This window comes from Salvelinus namaycush, chromosome 1, assembly GCF_016432855.1.
Source record: "Salvelinus namaycush isolate Seneca chromosome 1, SaNama_1.0, whole genome shotgun sequence".
NCBI lineage: Eukaryota > Metazoa > Chordata > Actinopteri > Salmoniformes > Salmonidae > Salvelinus > Salvelinus namaycush.
This window is the reverse complement of record NC_052307.1, coordinates 50,373,429-50,389,785: the sequence shown is the minus strand read 5'-3', so window position 1 is coordinate 50,389,785 and position 16,357 is coordinate 50,373,429. Positions and strand designations below refer to the sequence as shown.

Below are 16,357 nucleotides of genomic sequence, written 5' to 3'. Positions count from 1 at the left end.
ACAGACACACAAAAGCCTTGCCCATAGCCATGCTTATGGCAATGCATTGGTTTAGTTCATACACTTGCTATAGTCTCTACAGTCTCCCTATTCTGTCAATCCGCTGGCTGAAAAAATCCATTGTGCTGGTAGAGTCACTAGGGAAACCAACAATACAATTCATAATTACTCTCCAGTAATACGGATCTGAGGTGCAATGTAATCACCATGCAGTGTCTGGGAGCAGAACAGGGCCAATGAAGTCAGACAGATTTATTCTGCAGAGCACATCTGCCTTATTTAGAGAGAGAAAGAGACTGCACGCTTAGCTCCCCTGAGATCTTAGCGGCAAAGGTCCAAGAAGAGCCTGCTGAAGGAGGAAATAAGCCCAGCCCACTCTACTGTGGAGCTACAATACACCTCACCGGCAGACAGGCAGGCAGCTCTGTGCTTTCTGGGGAAATCTAATAGGTTGGCCTCTGCGGGCAATCCCTACGGTACTCAGCCGTGCACAAATCAAGCCTTTACCAGAGAATGGTGGTTTTCTAATGATGCGACAGAGTGGGTTGACAAGATATGGGAAGCGGCAGCCTCGTGTACTTATGGTGAAATACGAATGTAAATCGATATCGTGGCCCTGGTCTCTGCCTTATCTTGTGAACCAAAGCAACAGGAAAGAAGAGTATACTGTATTCAACAATACTCACTGAGAATAGCTGGAGAAAAGGCTGCAGTTGTAAGAGCTGCAGATAAGTATAAGAATGAGATGGAGCTGAGTGCTTTTTACCCACTCAGTTCATGGACCACATAAATCTCCTTCTGTACAGAGCTATCCTGGTCGGATCATAGACATTATAGATGAAAAGGAGGGACCAATGATGTCATATAGTGCAACATTTTTATTTGAATGAGATACAGTATTCATGCACATTATAGGTAAATGTAATATTGCACAATAGAACATTTAATGGAATCATGGATAGATAATGGCACCTCTGGCTTCCATAATATGTCCACGTCTCCTATATGACATTCATTGCTGTTCAAGATCGTTGTCCTCATAGAAATAGCTTCAACAGTGCGCACCACTAGGCAAAATATGTGCTTTGTTTGAAACGAAACACAGGTAGGCTGCAGTTTGTTAACATAATCAACTCAAACATTTGCCCACGAAAAAAACACTGTACATAATTCAAGAAGATCTAAATGCATATTCCCATGAACTGGTTGGCATGTAGTGGGTTAAGTTGGTACATGCCCAGAATGTTATATGGTTTGAGAAAAAGAAGGGGGGGACAGGGACAGGATGGGGCGGTTTGATCCGGTTGTGCAGCCTCTGCCTTCAGAAATAGTCTTCCATTGTCCTCAAAGAGTTGATGAATATTCTCTCTTTAGTTAACCACTTTACCTCCTCTATTCATACACCTCTATCGTTAGACACAGGGAAGGTGGCGTCACAGCACGAGGCTTAGCTAGCTACAGTACTACCAGCTAACCTCTTTGTTAGCGTTAGCAAAGATGCTATGTTAGCTACATTACTATCAGTATAACTCTTTTGCATTAGCAGTACCAGGGGCAGCAGGTAGCCTAGCAGATAAGAGCATCAGGCCAGTAACCGAAAGGTTGCTGGTTTGAATCACAGAGCTGGAAAGATGAGAATAAATCTGCCGTTCTGCCCTTGAGCAAGCCGTTAACCCCCAACAACTGCTCCCTGGGTGCCAATGACATTATATGTGGAATACACATCTCAGTTGAATGCATTCAGTTGTGCAACTGACTAGGTACACCCTTTCCCTAATTACATGGTTACCTCTTCTATATTAGCAGGGAGAATATGCTAGCTACATTCCTACCAGCTAACATCTTCTGTCCCTCACTGGTCTCAAACCAGGGAACCTCTGAACACATTGACATGTCACCATGAAGAAATGTTACCAGTAACGCCACAAAAGCTGTGGGTCTTGCAGAACAAGGGAAACAACTACTGTACTTCTAGGTCTCAGAGCGGGATATGTCTCAGATTGAACGCTACTAACACTCCGACGACCATTTCACATTGGCTACACAATGACAGACAATATTAGCAGGGACAGACTCCGGACCTAGCCCAGATCTGTGGCTCATTTCTTTATTTCTAAGAGCACAGTGATGATGTATGATTAGACTGAGGAGAGACGCTCCTGGTCGATTGGCCAACAATCATTAATGAATTCCCGGAGCGGACTGTGAAAATGGGGAATAATTCCTACAACTCTGTCTCCATGGAATAATAATTGGCTGGGGAATTAATTGAGATGTAGCAATAGCTTTAATCTCATAATATGCAATACGGGGCCATTTGAAGCATATTTGATGTGATTTATCGTAAATACAAACATAGATATGATCAGAGTGTGTGGTTGGAACGCTCTTTCTCTGAGCTGGTAGGATGTGCATTTCATATTCAAGTAATTGTTTTCTGCGTTTTTTCTCTGAGCAACAAACAGTTGGATCATTTGCATATTACTCATGACTTCCAGAGTGAAAAATGTGGAGGTGGCATTGAAGTTGTTCGATGGCACTATTTTCCCTCTTTTTTTTCAGTGGCTGCTGTGTGCCTGGTGTTGGAGACAATCCAGCATAGAAATTGTCTGGAAGGCACTTTGCAAATTGCATTGATCTCTCCCTAGACCTGCCTTCCACCTGCTTCCCATCCTAATGCCTCTCTATTACAGAGGGACACGGGGAGGTGGTGGTGAGACGACAGGTGTGATACACACACACACGCGCACAAACACACACACGAGCGCACAAACACACACACGAGCGCACAAACACACACACACCTGTCTCACTCCCAAATAAAGAGAATTCCCTCTATTCTGCACTCTAATTACACACTTATTAGGTCTACACGGGGGACAGACAGCAGACAGTACTGGAGCAAAAGAGGAAGAGAAGAGACGACTGTGTTTCTTTTCCTGGGAAACAGAACAAGATTAATAGAGCGAGATTAGGAGAGGAGAGTTAAGAAAAAGGGAAAATGATGAGAAGAGGAGAGGTGTTTTCCTTGCCTGAGACTCATGGTCGCCACTTTATAAAAACACCCATACAGTGAATTTGGAAAGTATTCAGACCCCTTCCCTTTTTCAACATTTTGTTACGCCTTATCCTAAAATTGATTAAATCTTTTTTTCTTATCAATCTACACACAATATCCCATAATGACGAAGCACAATGACGAAGCAAAAAAAATGTTTTTTTAGATAAGTATTCAGACCCTTTGCTATGAGGTTTGAGATGTTTCTACAATGTTGTTTCTCCACCTGTGGTAAATTAAATTGATTGGACATGATTTGGAAAGGCACACACCTGGCGCGGCCTGCCCAATGCATCACCGGGGGCACACTGCCTGCTCTCCAGAACATCACTAGCACCCGGTGTCATAGGAAGCCACCCAAACCATGGCTTGTACACCCCGCTATCATCCAGAAGGAGAGGTCAGTGCAGGTGCATCAAAGCTGGGACCGAGAGACTGAAAAACAGCTTCTATCTCAAGTCCATTAGACTGTTAAATAGCCATCACTAGCCGGCCTCCTCCCAGTAATCTATCCTGAAATTAGTCACTGTCACTAGCCGCTTACCACCCAGTTACTCAATCCTGCACCTTAGAGGCTGCTGTCCTTATTCTATCCTACATATTCTTCAGATATAGTAAATATTCTATCCACATACTGTCCATAATGTCTATACATCCGATCTTATACACTTCCGGTCAAAAGTTTTAGAACACCTACTCATTCAAGGGTTTTTCTATTTAAAAAAAAAAACTATTTTCTACTTTGTAGAATAATAGTGAAGACATCAAAACTATGAAATAACACATATGGAATCATGTAGTAACCAAAAAAGTGTTAAACAAATCAAAATATATTTTAGATTTGTAACGTCCGTTGTTTGAAGGAGACCAAGGTGCAGCGTGGTAAGTGTTCATGATTCTTTAATTACTCAGAACACCAAACAAAAACAACTAAAAGAATAACGAATGACACGTTCTGCAGGCTTCACAGAGCTAACAAAAAACAAGATCCCACAACATAGGTGGGAAAAAAAGGCTACCTAAGTATGATTCCCAATCAGAGACAACTATAGACAGCTGCCTCTGATTGGGAACCACACTCGGCCAAACACAAAGAAATACCAAACATAGAATGCCCACCCCACATCACACCCTGACCTAACTAAATAGAGAAATAAAACGTCTCTCTAAGGTCAGGGCGTGACAAGATTTTAGATTCTTCAAAGTAGCTACCTTTTGCCTTGATGACAGCTTTGCACACTCTCTCAACCAGCTTCATGAGGTAGTCACCTGGAATTCATTTCAATTAACAGGTGTGCCTTCTTAAAAGTTCATTTGTGGAATTTCTTTCCTTCTTAATGCGTTTGAACGTTTGTTGTGAGAAGGTAAGGGGGGTATACAGAAGATAGCCCTATTTGGTAAAAGACCAAGTCCATCTTATGGCAAGAACAGCTCTAATAAACAAAGAGAAACGGCAGTCCATCATTACTTTAACACATGAAGGTCAGTCAATATGGAACATTTCAAGAACTTTGAAAGTTTCTTCAGGTGCAGTCGCAAAAGCCATCAAGCACTAAGATGAAACTGGCTCTCATGAGGACCGCCACAGGAATGGAAGACCCAGAGTTACCTCTGCTGTAGAGGATAAGTTCAATAGAGTTACCAGCCTCAGAAATTGCAGCCCAAATAAATGATTCAGAGTTCAAATAACTGAAACATCTCAACTTCAACTGTTCAGAGGAGACTGTGTGAATCAAGCCTGGTCGAATTGCTGCAAAGACACCACTACAAAAGGACACCAAAAAGAAGAAAAGACTTGCTTGGGCCAAAAAACACAAGCAATGGACATTAGACCAGTGGAAATTTGTCCTTTGGTCTGGAGTCCAAAATTTGAGATTTTTGGATCCAAACACTGTGTCTTTGTGAGATGCGGTGTCGGTGAACGGATGATCTCCGCATGTGTATTTCCCACCGTAAAGAATGGAGGAGGAGGTGTTATGGTGTGGGGGTGCTTTTCTGGTGACACTGTCTGTGGTTTATTTAGAATTCAAGGCACACTTAATGAGCATGGCTACCACAACATTCTGCAGAGATATGCCATCCCATCTGGTTTGGGCTTAGTGGGACTATCATTTGTTTTTCAACCGGACAATGATCCAACACACCTCCTAATTTCTCAAGAAGGAGAGTGATGGAGTGCTGCATCAAATTACCTGGCCTCCAAAATCCCACGACCTCAACCAAATTGAGATGGTTTGTGATGAGTTGGTGTCACGGCCGTTAAAGGAAGAGGACCAAGGTGCAGCGTGGTAAGCGTACATTTTCTCTTTATTTGGAAAAAAAACGCCGAACAAAACAACAAACACTACAAAAACAAACCGTGAAGCTAAAGGCTATGTGCCCTAAACAAAAGTCAACTTCCCACAAAGACATGTGGAAAAAAGGGCTACCTAAGTATGGTTCTCAATCAGAGACAACGATAGACAGCTGCCTCTGATTGAGAACCACACCCGGCCAAACACAAAGAAACAGAAAACATAGAAAAAAATAAACTAGAATGCCCACCCTAGTCACACCCTGGCCTAACCAAAATAGAGAATAAAAGCCTTTCTATGGCCAGGGCGTGACAGTTGGACCGCAGAGTGAAGGAAAAGCAGCAAACAAGTCCTCAGCACATGTGGGAACTCCTTCAAGACTGTTGGAAAAGCATTCCAGGTAAAGCTGGTTGAGAGAATGCCAAGAATGTGCAAAGCTGTCATCAAGGCAAAGGGTGGCTGTTGGAAGAATCTCAAATATAAAGTATATTTTGATTTGTTTAACACTTTATTGGTTACTGCATGAATCCATATGTGTTATTTCATAGTTTTGATGTCTTACCCATTATTCTACAATGTAGAAAATAGTACAAATAAAGAAAAACCCTAGAATAAGTAGGTGTTCTGAAACTTTTGACCGTTAGTGTACATACAGTTGAAGTCGGAAGTTTACATACACTTATGTTGGAGTCATTAAAACTCATTTTTCAACCCCTCCACAAATTTCTAGTTAACGAACTATAGTTTTGTCAAGTCGGTTAGGACATCTACTTTGTGGATGACACAAGTCATTTTTCCAACGATTATTTCACTTATAATTCACTGTATCACAATTCCAGTGGGTCCGAAGTTTACATACACTAAATAGACTGTGCCTTTTAAACAGCTTGGAAAATTCCAGAAAACGTCATGGCTTTAGACGCTTCTGATATGCTAATTGACATCATTTGAGTCAAAGGGAGGTGTACCTGTGGATGTATTTCAAGGCCTACCTTCAAACGCATGACCTCTTTGCTTGACATCATGGTAAAATCAAAAGAAATCAGCCAAGACATCAGAAAAATAATTATAGACCTCCACAAGTCTGGTTCATCATTGTGAGCAATTTCCAAACGTCTGAAGGTACCACGTTCATCTGTACAAACAATAGTACGCAAGTATAAACACCATGGTACCATGCAGCCGTCATACTGCTCAGGAAGGAGACGCATTCTATCTCTTAGTGATGAACATACTTTGGTGCAAAAAAAGTGCAAATCAATCCCAGAACAACAGCAAAGGACCTTGTGAAGATGCTGGATGAAATGGGTAGAAAAGTATCTATATCCACAGTAAACCAAGTCCTATATCGACATAACCTGAAAGGCCGCTCAGCAAGGAAGAAGCCACTCCCCCAAAACCACCATAAATAAGCCAGATTACGGTTTGCAACTGCACATGGGGACAAAGACACATGGGGACAAAGATGTACTTTTTGGAGAAAAGTCCTTTAGTCTGATGAAACAAAAATAGAACTTTTTGGCCATAATGACCATTGTTATGTTTGGAGGGGAAAAGGGGGAGGCTTGCAAGATGAAAAACACCATCCCAACCATGAAGCACGGGGGTGACAGCATCATGTTGTGTTGGTGCTTTGCTACTGGAGGGACTGGTGCACTTCACAACATAGATGGCATCATGAGGTAGGACAATTATGTGGATATATTGAAGCAACATCTCAAGACATCAGTCAGGAAGTTAAAGCATGGTCGCAAATACGTCTTCCAAATGGACAATGACCCCAAGCATACTTCCAAAGTTGTGGAAAAATGGCTTAAGGACAACAAAGTCAAGGTATTGGAGTGGCCATCACAAAGCCCTGACCTCAATCCTATAGAACATTTGTGGGCAGAACTGAAAAAGTGTGTGCGATTAAGGAGGCCTACAAGCCTGACTCAGTTCCTCTGTCAGGAGGAATGGGCCAAAACTCACCCAATGTATTGTGGGAAGCTTGTGGAAGGCTACCCAAAACGTTTGACCCAAGTTAAACAATTTTAAAGCAATGCTACCAAATACTAATTGGGTGTATGTAAACTTCTAACCCACTGGGAATGTGATGAAAGAAATAAAAGCTGAAATAAATCATTCTCTCTACTATTATTCTGACATTTCACATTCTTAAAATAAAGTAGTGATCCTAACTGACCTAAGACAGGGCATTTTTTTTAACTGAGTTTAAATGTATTTGGCTAAGGTGTATGTAAACTTCCGACTTCAACTGTATGTATATAAAACAAAAGCTAGACAACCAGGGTGCATTGAAATTCCAAAAGCAATGGATAGAGGAAAATCTGTTGCACATTTTGATGGTCAGGAAATATAATACAGTTTAAGTGTGGCCCTCCGGACCTCGGTTGAAGACTGAATCTGGCTAGCTGGGCAAAATGAGCTTGACACCCCTGGTGTAGAGGGTTAGGGAGGGCAAGGAAGGGGGGACCTTTCCTCTGCAGATGAGGAGAGAAGAGTAAAAATTGATGGGGTTGTGGATGTCTAGAGTATGGGGTAGGGGTCTCGATGGAGCTCAGGATGGTAGAGAGAGTGGGTAGAGAGGCGTGGAGGGTGAGGCCTTACCTGTGCAGATGGAGCCGTTCCCCACGTAGCCAGGCTTACAGGAGCACAGGTGGCCTCTGATGGTGTTGGTGCAGATGGCATTGTCATCACAGGAGCTCTGCCCACTGGCACACTCGTCATGTTCTGAGGGAGAGATGCAGCAGGGTCAGACTGTCTGTCTGTCTGTCTGTCTGTCTGTCTGTCTGTCTGTCTGTCTGTCTGTCTGTCTGTCTGTCTGTCTGTCTGTCTGTCTGTCTGTCTGTCTGTCTGTCTGTCTGTCTGTCTGCAAGCGTATAGACTACTCAGCAGTGTGAGAGTGTGTTTGTATCATGAATGCATGTTTGTGTTTTTTTAATGTTTTTGTTCATATGTCGCATGTGCATCCCTCCTGTAGGGTCATTGCCAGTTATTTTCATTCAACAGTGTACTGTCAACTATCTCCCTCCCAGATCTGAGCTGCTTACTGAGGGGCTGGTCTGAGCATTTAGCCTCAGGGAATAGGGAGTGGGTTTGCACCACAGGCAGTGTATGATCAAACACCCTCTGTAGCCGCTCATCACTGCAAAAAAACATCATCTCATTTACTCGCCTACTTCTGGGAATCCATGACAGGTTGTGTAACACAAACACAGCCAAAAGTTATCTTGAATACAGTCAACGATTCAAACTTTGCCACACACTTGATCTTACACTGCGTAAAAACCAACTGTGGTAAACTGTATGCGTTCCGGTGGAAGTTCATTAATTTCAATGGGAAGCAATCCATACTGCTGTTTCCAATCTGCTGGACTACGCTCCGGTAAGTACAGTGTGTACTTCAATAAAATGTTTCAACTTGTATGTTGCTTTGCCTTGTGGTCTTTGAAACATAAGTGGATTAACCACCGAAGATGTTGCAAATGTGTCGTTTCCAACTACAGTATGCGTTTATGGGATAGCAACAAGAGAAGTTTTGAAAGCTCAATACATTTACTTGAAAAATACAAGATCAAAGGTTATGATGTTTAGAATTCGATGCAATTATGTTTTATATGTATTCCATGCCATTGCTATTGCTGATTGTATTCATAATAAAGTTGTGGGCTGTAGCCTGTTGTTATTAGTAGGTCTATTGTACTTTTTACAATTGATTATCGTTATCATTATTATAGTAATGGAGGCTAGCTACTCCCATAGCTGTGGGAAGTAGTGTGGGGGTGGGGGTTCTGCGATTTTGTTTATTTTTTATTGATGAAATAGTGCAGTGAGATGCAGTGTGTGCTCCCCCACGCTCCCCCAGCACTACACAAGAAATCAGGTGTGTAGTGCTGGGGGAGCGCTAAGGAGCACAAAAAACCATTGAGTGACAAAACAAATAAATATGTAGGCTACAGCAGCCTAGAGGTAGGTAAATGGTGGTTTCTTCCCCGTCTTATCTCTGGCGAAGAAGGGAGAACTGTAGGCTACGTGTGTGCACTGTATAGGCCCATTAGTCTTGACAACGTCAGACAGTTGACATTTTTGTTATTCACCTCTGCCTTGATGTTCATAAAACTCCACTGACCTGCTCTTCCGCAATGGAACCCAGAATGATGTGTGACCACTTGGTTACAGTGACACGGTTCTGCCAAGGACACCCAAACCAGAGTGGCCACCGTAAAGCCCAAGAACCTGACCATCTTTGGAAGTTGCTGTATCCCTGCTTGAGATCTTTAGCCAATTCTAACATGATAAGAACATTTTCAACTAGTGCATTGTTTGGGCAATACACATGAATGTTTAGGTCTCTAAGAATATTAACCCTGTCAGAGAATTCTGGAATGAACAAAATATTAGGTTTAGGAGGGTGGTACACTAACATATACAAGATGGGCTGTTTCTTGTTCAAGCTAAAGATAAGCCTCTCAAATGAGGAAGATTCACCACATGACACAGGGCTACATATAAACTTGTCTCTATGAATGACGGCTACCCCACCACCACAGCCAGACAGCCTGGATTTCTGTAGATAAAAGGCTGGAAGGGTAGTTTCAAAAGTGAAAGATGGTGCCGACAGAGAGGGCTGCCTGGCTTCTTGCTCTTAGGAAACTTTGCAGTATTGTTTTTGAATGTATTATTTCTTACATTGTTAGGCCAGAATTTTTGGGGTGTTATTACACACAGCCGGGAATAACTATTGGATATTAGAGCGACGCGAACTCACCAGCACTACCATCATTACGACCAGGATTACGCACCCCCAGGGCAATTCCATAAGCCAACCAAAAACAATGCTGGCATAGGAGAGGTATTCGGAGTGGTCTTCTAGTCCGATTTAGGAGGCACGCACACCACCCACCGCTTCCGAGTATATTACTTGCTAATGTTCAGTCCCTGGATAATAAAGTTGACAAGCTCAAGGCGAGGGCCTCTTTCCAGAGAGACATCAGGGATTGTAACATTCACGGAAACATGGCTCCCGGGATATACTGTCTGAATCGGTCCAGCCAGTGGGATTCTCTGTTCATCGCGCAGACAGGAATAAATATCTCTCCGGGAAGAAGTGCAGGGGTGTCTGTTTCATGATTAACAACTCATGGTGTAATTGTGATAACATACAGGAATTCAAGTCCTTTGGTTCACCTGATCTAGAATACCACACAATCAAATGCCAACCGTATTATCTCACAAGAGAATTTTCTTCGGTTATAGTCGGGGCCTTGTATATCGCCCCTCAAACTGATACCACGACAGCCCTCAAAGAAATCCAATGGACTTTATGCAAACTGGAAACCACATATCCTCAGGCTACATTTCTTGTACCTGGGGATTTTAACAAAGCAAATTCTATCAACATATCGACTGTAGAACTCATGCTGCCGAAACCACTGTTACTCCAACTTCCGGGATGCCTACAAGGCCCTACCCTGCCCTCCCTTCGGCAAATGTGACCATGACTCCATTTTGCTCCTCCCTTCCTATAGGCAGAAACTCAAACAGGAAGTACCCGTGAGAATGACTATCCAACGCTGGTCTGACCAATCGGAATCTACATGTACTCTTCAAAATTGTTTTGATCACGCGGACTGGGATATGTTCTGAGTGGCTTCCGAGAATAACATTGACGAATACACTGATTCAGTGACTGAGTTTATCAGGAAGTGTATAGGATTTGTTGTACCCACTGTGACTAATAAAACCTACCCTAACCAGGGGTTTCGGAGTGGCACAGCGGTCTAAGGCACTGCATCTCAGTGCATGAGGCCTCATTACAGTCCCTGGTTCGATTCCAAGCTGTATCACATCCGGCTATGACTGGGAGTCCCATAGGGCAGCGCACAATTGGCCCAGCTTTGTCCGGGGTAGGCCGTCATTGTAAATAAGAATTTGTTCTTAACTGACTTGCCCAGTTAAATGAAGGTTAAATACTAATACATTTAAAAGACGTGCATAGATGGCAGCATTCGGGCAAACTGAAAGTGCAAACCACAGCATTTAACCATGGCAAGGTGACTGGGAATATGGCAGAATACAGACAGTGTAGTTATTGCCCCGCAAGGCAGGCAAAACGTCAGTATAGAGACAAAGTGGAGTCGCAATTCAACAGCTCAGACACAAAATGTGGCAGGGTCTACAGACAATCACGGACTACAAAAGGAAAACCAGCCACGTCGTGGACACCGACGTCTTGCTTCCGGACAAGCTAAACACCTTTTTTGCCCGCTTTGAAGATAACACAGTGCTCATGTGGCCCGCTACCAAGGTCAGGGCCCTCCTTTTCCGTGGCCAATGTGAGTAAGACAAGCGTGTTAGCCCTCGCAAGGCTGCCGGTCCAGACGGCATCCCTAGCCGCGTCCTCAGAGCATGTGCAGACCAGCTGGCTGGTGTGTTTACGGACATGTTCAATCTCTCCCTATCCCAATCTGCTGTCCACACATGCTTCAAGATGGCCACCATTGTTCCTGTACTCAAGAAAGCAAAGGTAACTCACCTAAATGACTAGTCCAGGATCATATCACTTTATTTTTTACAAGCATTTTGCTACACCCGCACTAAACACGTGTTTGTGACCAATATAATGTGATTTGATATGATTTAGAGGACTAAAATCCAATCCTCTGGTTTAAGAAAAATTTCAGTTAGCATTAAAAAACGTCTTAGCGCTATGGGTCAGAATCTTTTTTTTTTTTTTTAAATAACGTGCCCAACGTAAACGGACATTTTCTCTGGCCCAGATCGTAGAATATGCATATAATTTACAGATTAGGATCGAAAACACTCCAAAGTTTCCAAAACTGTCAAAATATTGTCTGTGTGAATAAGAATACTTATTCTGCAAACAAAAATCGGAGAAAATGTAACCCGGACGTGATATATATATTTTTTAATCTGTGTTCCCTGGCCCGTCTAACCTCCATTTAAAGGGGTATCAAACAGATTCCTTCTCCAATGGCTTCCTCAGGCTGTGACCAGGCTTTAGACATAGTTTCAGGCTTATATTTTGAAAAATGAATGAGTTTTTTCAAAACTAGTCAGGTGTCCTCGGAATATTTCCTGCGTGCGCGGGAGGAGCTCACCATTTTCCTTTTCTCTCTTAATGAATAGGTTATGCTCCGGTTGAAATATTATCGATTATATTTGTTAAAGACAACCTGAGGTTTGATTATAAAAAACATTTGAAATGTTTCTACGACCATTTCGGATACTTTTGGGGATTTGTCGAACGGAACACGGCTTTTGTTTTCTCAAAATAATGCGCAGCCCAAATGGCGTTTTTTTGTGATAAAAGTAATATTTATCGAACAAAAAGAAGATTTGTTGTGTAACTGGGAGTCTTGTGAGTGGAAACACCCGAAGATTATCAAAGGTAAGGGATTCATTTTATTGCTTTTCTTACTTTCGTGACCAAGCTAATATAAGGCTAAGCTGTTGTAGCATTGAAAGCTACACTCACAAAAGCTTGGATTTTTTTTGCTGTAAAATATATTTTCAAAATCTGACACGATAGGTGGATTAACAACAAGCTAAACTGTGTTTTGTTATATTTCACTTGGGATTGCATGATTATAAATATTTTTTGTAATATTTTTTAATCTGATACGTTTGGAAATTTTCATCTTCCTTTCAGGACCGGAACGAGGCTGTAGTTTTCTCATCATAACGCAACCCAAATGGTGTTTTTTTGTGATAAAAGTAATATTTATCGAACAAAAAGAAGATTTGTTGTGTAACTGGGAGTCTCGTGAGTGGAAACGTCCAAAGATTATCTAAGGTAAGCGATTACTTTTATTGCTCTTCTGACTTTCGTGACCATGCTAATTTGGGGCTAGCTGTTGTAGCATTGAAAGCTACACTCACAAAAGCTTGGATTTCTTTCGCTGTAAAATATATTTTCAAAATCTGATATGAAAGGTGGATTAACAACAAGCTAAGCTGTGTTTTGGTATATTTCACTTGTGATTGCATGATTATAAATATTTTTAGTAATATTTTTGAATTTGGCGCCCTGCAATTCAGCTGTTGTTTAGGAAAGTGAACCCGTATTCGATATCCGTAGCGCAGTGAAGTTAACGTATCAATGTCATTGAAAATTATAAAATCATTGCATATGAACGACTTCTTATTTAGAAATCTTACATTCAATAAACCGATCTTGACATGGATAGCTGCCGGATTGACAGAGGTATTCAGTGGAGTTAGAGGAACATATATTAGGTTACTTACATTTAACGCACTACGGGACCTAATATGCTTTCCATGTCCTCTGTTGCTAATTATGACAGGGAGGACTGGAGCACTTCCTGACCCAGGCCGTCAGTCTCTAAAACAGTTTGCAATGTTTCTGGAAATAATCCTTGAACCCCTGTGGTTAGGGTAAATCCAGTCTTGTTTGCTCTCATAGCAAATCCTGTCATTTCTTCAGGTGCTCATTTAGGGCAATGAGGTGGCTGAAATGTTCTGAACCCCTGATAGCATCGGAGGGAGCCAGAGATAATTGTTCTATTCCTTGTGCTAGTGAGGGTGGGATTTTTTGTTGTTGTAGTCATCCCTCAGATCGCCTAAAGTGAAGGTTGTTAAAACCTATGTGAGAGATGATGGTGTCAATATTACAGTAGTTGGCCAGAACCTTAGGCTGGAGGGAATTGATGTCTCGACACGGGCTCCCAGGTAACAGTGGACCTTGGTTAGTCCACAGACCATAGGCAGGCCAAAATCTCTCACCATCGAGCTGCCCACAATGATGGTCGTGATGGAATCCAAAGGGGAAGGAAAAGAGGGAGTGGGATGGGACTGTATCGGGCAGGGGGATGAAGCTTTCTAGCCAGACTAGCCGGACTTTTTGCACCAGCAGCAGTGGATGACTTCGGAAGCCCCAGGAAGGTGAAGGATGAGCCGAGACCCTTCTGGTTTGAGTCAGTGACCTGCTGAACAGTGGTAACCGTGGGGGAGGTTGCCACTGGTTGGCTACCAGCTATTGGTACACTCCCAGGATCATGGCCGACTCTTGGGGCCGGTAGGTCCTCCTTCAGCGGGACTTCAACTAGATTGAATCTTCCAGGACAGATGGAGATGGCCAAACTGCCTCCCTCCTAGCCTCCTATGCCTGGCCAGTGTCCAGCCACCCATGCTCAGCAAAGTTGAGCTGTCCAGTGGATTGGAACAGATTAACGCACTGTTCAAACAGACTCATCAGCACCTTGACTGTTGGAGACACTCAAGACTGAGATGCAATTTGCCTGAGTTGCAGCCAGGTCGATGAACTTGAAAGCAGGTCCTGCTTTTGCCACAGCTGAGCAAGCAACCGCAGAATCTCTTCCCGAAGCTGCTTGATGGTGATGCATTTAGGCCAGAGAAACACAAGTCAATTTATCAGTTCCACTTTTTCTCCCTCCTCTTTTGTGGAAATCATCTCACACCTAGCACATTTGTGCCCAGCCATGGATAGAAGCACCAGTGGGCTAGCACTGCTAGCCTAATCCATTAGCTTGACGGCTACCAGCCAACTATTAAGCTATTTAGTGGGATCCCGGGACACAAACGTGCATTCCCAGCAGTAAAAGCTAACCGCACCGCTGAATCCGTAGCTGTTTCTTAAAAACATATTTCATAAAAACAACAAACCGAGTGTGACTAACATTCACCACTTAACTACTCGCTCTGATGACATATCAATACTCTATTTCACAGAATGACAACAGCGAGTCCACACTTTTTGGTATGTGACCCCAGTGGGAATTGTACCCACAACTCAGGTGTTGCTAGTGTTGGTGTTGTTCGTGCTACTGTAAAATACAATACATTATTACCATACAGGTGGAAGATGTATGATTTCCATTCCCAGGAATGTATGGCCCTCATTCAGGCATGCAATAACATAATCCAGATCTACAGTATGTCAGGCTTCGTTTTGTAATGCTAATAGGTTTTTACCTTTGCCAAAAGACAGGCTTGATGCTAACTAGTGCCTGCTAAACATTGTTTCTTTCATTCCTTTAATTTGTTTAATTTGATTACAGTACACCTATGTTGTAATTGTATTTGAATAACACATGTATTAGTATAACTTGTGAAGGAACAGTACACACTTTAAATCTTCAACATACTTTTGACTTTTAATTATTTGTATTATTCTGCAAACTACTCCTCTTACACCGTTTAACCCTGTAGACCCCAATAGAATTGTAGAATGCTGCTGTAGATTACTGAGAAATTTCAATATAAAGCAACTTTTCTCACACATGACAAACAGATATAGCTCAAAAACAAAGAGCAAATTACAATTACAAGTTCAGATTTGAATTAGTGGAAGATTAGCTGTAGCTGACTTGTGTCATAAGTAGCATTTTTACAATTACAGTGAATGGAATGTTGGAAGTGATGATGTCACAATGGGACCTTTAGAATGTTGAGGAAATCCCATGAAAGTGGATGGAGGACAACAAGTTTAATAGTTTAAAAAGTATAAATGATATGAAGACCAGTCTACACGTTTTAAAGTTTGAACTGTGCTTCTAGCTCTTGTGCCCTTCAAACTTCACCAGGAAGTGACCTGCTGTCAAATTATGAGTAACAACTCGGTCCACACCCCCTGGTGCCACACTTTTGGCTCCCCACTTCCTGCCACTGTAGCCATCACAAAGTGACTGCACAAGCTGCATTTTGAATGCCTTCAGGGACCAGCGCCTGTGGTTTCTGGGAAGGGGCCTTTGCAGGGTCCCCCACGCTGGTCTATTAACGCCGCCATCAGGGTACCATACATACTGTACATAGGAAGCAATATGCCACGCAACCGCTTTGAGCAGCTATATTCCAACCAGAAGCCATGGATTACAGGCAAAATCCGTACCGAGCTAAAGGCTAGAGCTGCCGCTTTCAAGGAGTGGGACACTAATTTGATCGCTTATAAGAAATACTGCTATGCCCAGAAATACCTCTATGCAGCCGCGACCTGCCCAGC

The 16,357-nt window shown here is 42.6% G+C and overlaps 1 protein-coding gene across 1 annotated transcript in view; it reads right to left on the bottom strand.

Annotated features, from left to right (window-relative positions):
• The window catches only part of LOC120052026 (protein kinase C-binding protein NELL1-like), a 536,246-nt gene that overhangs the window by 92,892 nt on the left and 426,997 nt on the right, over positions 1 to 16,357 (bottom strand). The window contains exon 15 of the mRNA XM_038998895.1: positions 7,963 to 8,085. Coding sequence (XP_038854823.1) covers positions 7,963 to 8,085 — 123 coding nt within the window. The remainder of the gene's footprint in view (positions 1 to 7,962; positions 8,086 to 16,357) is intronic.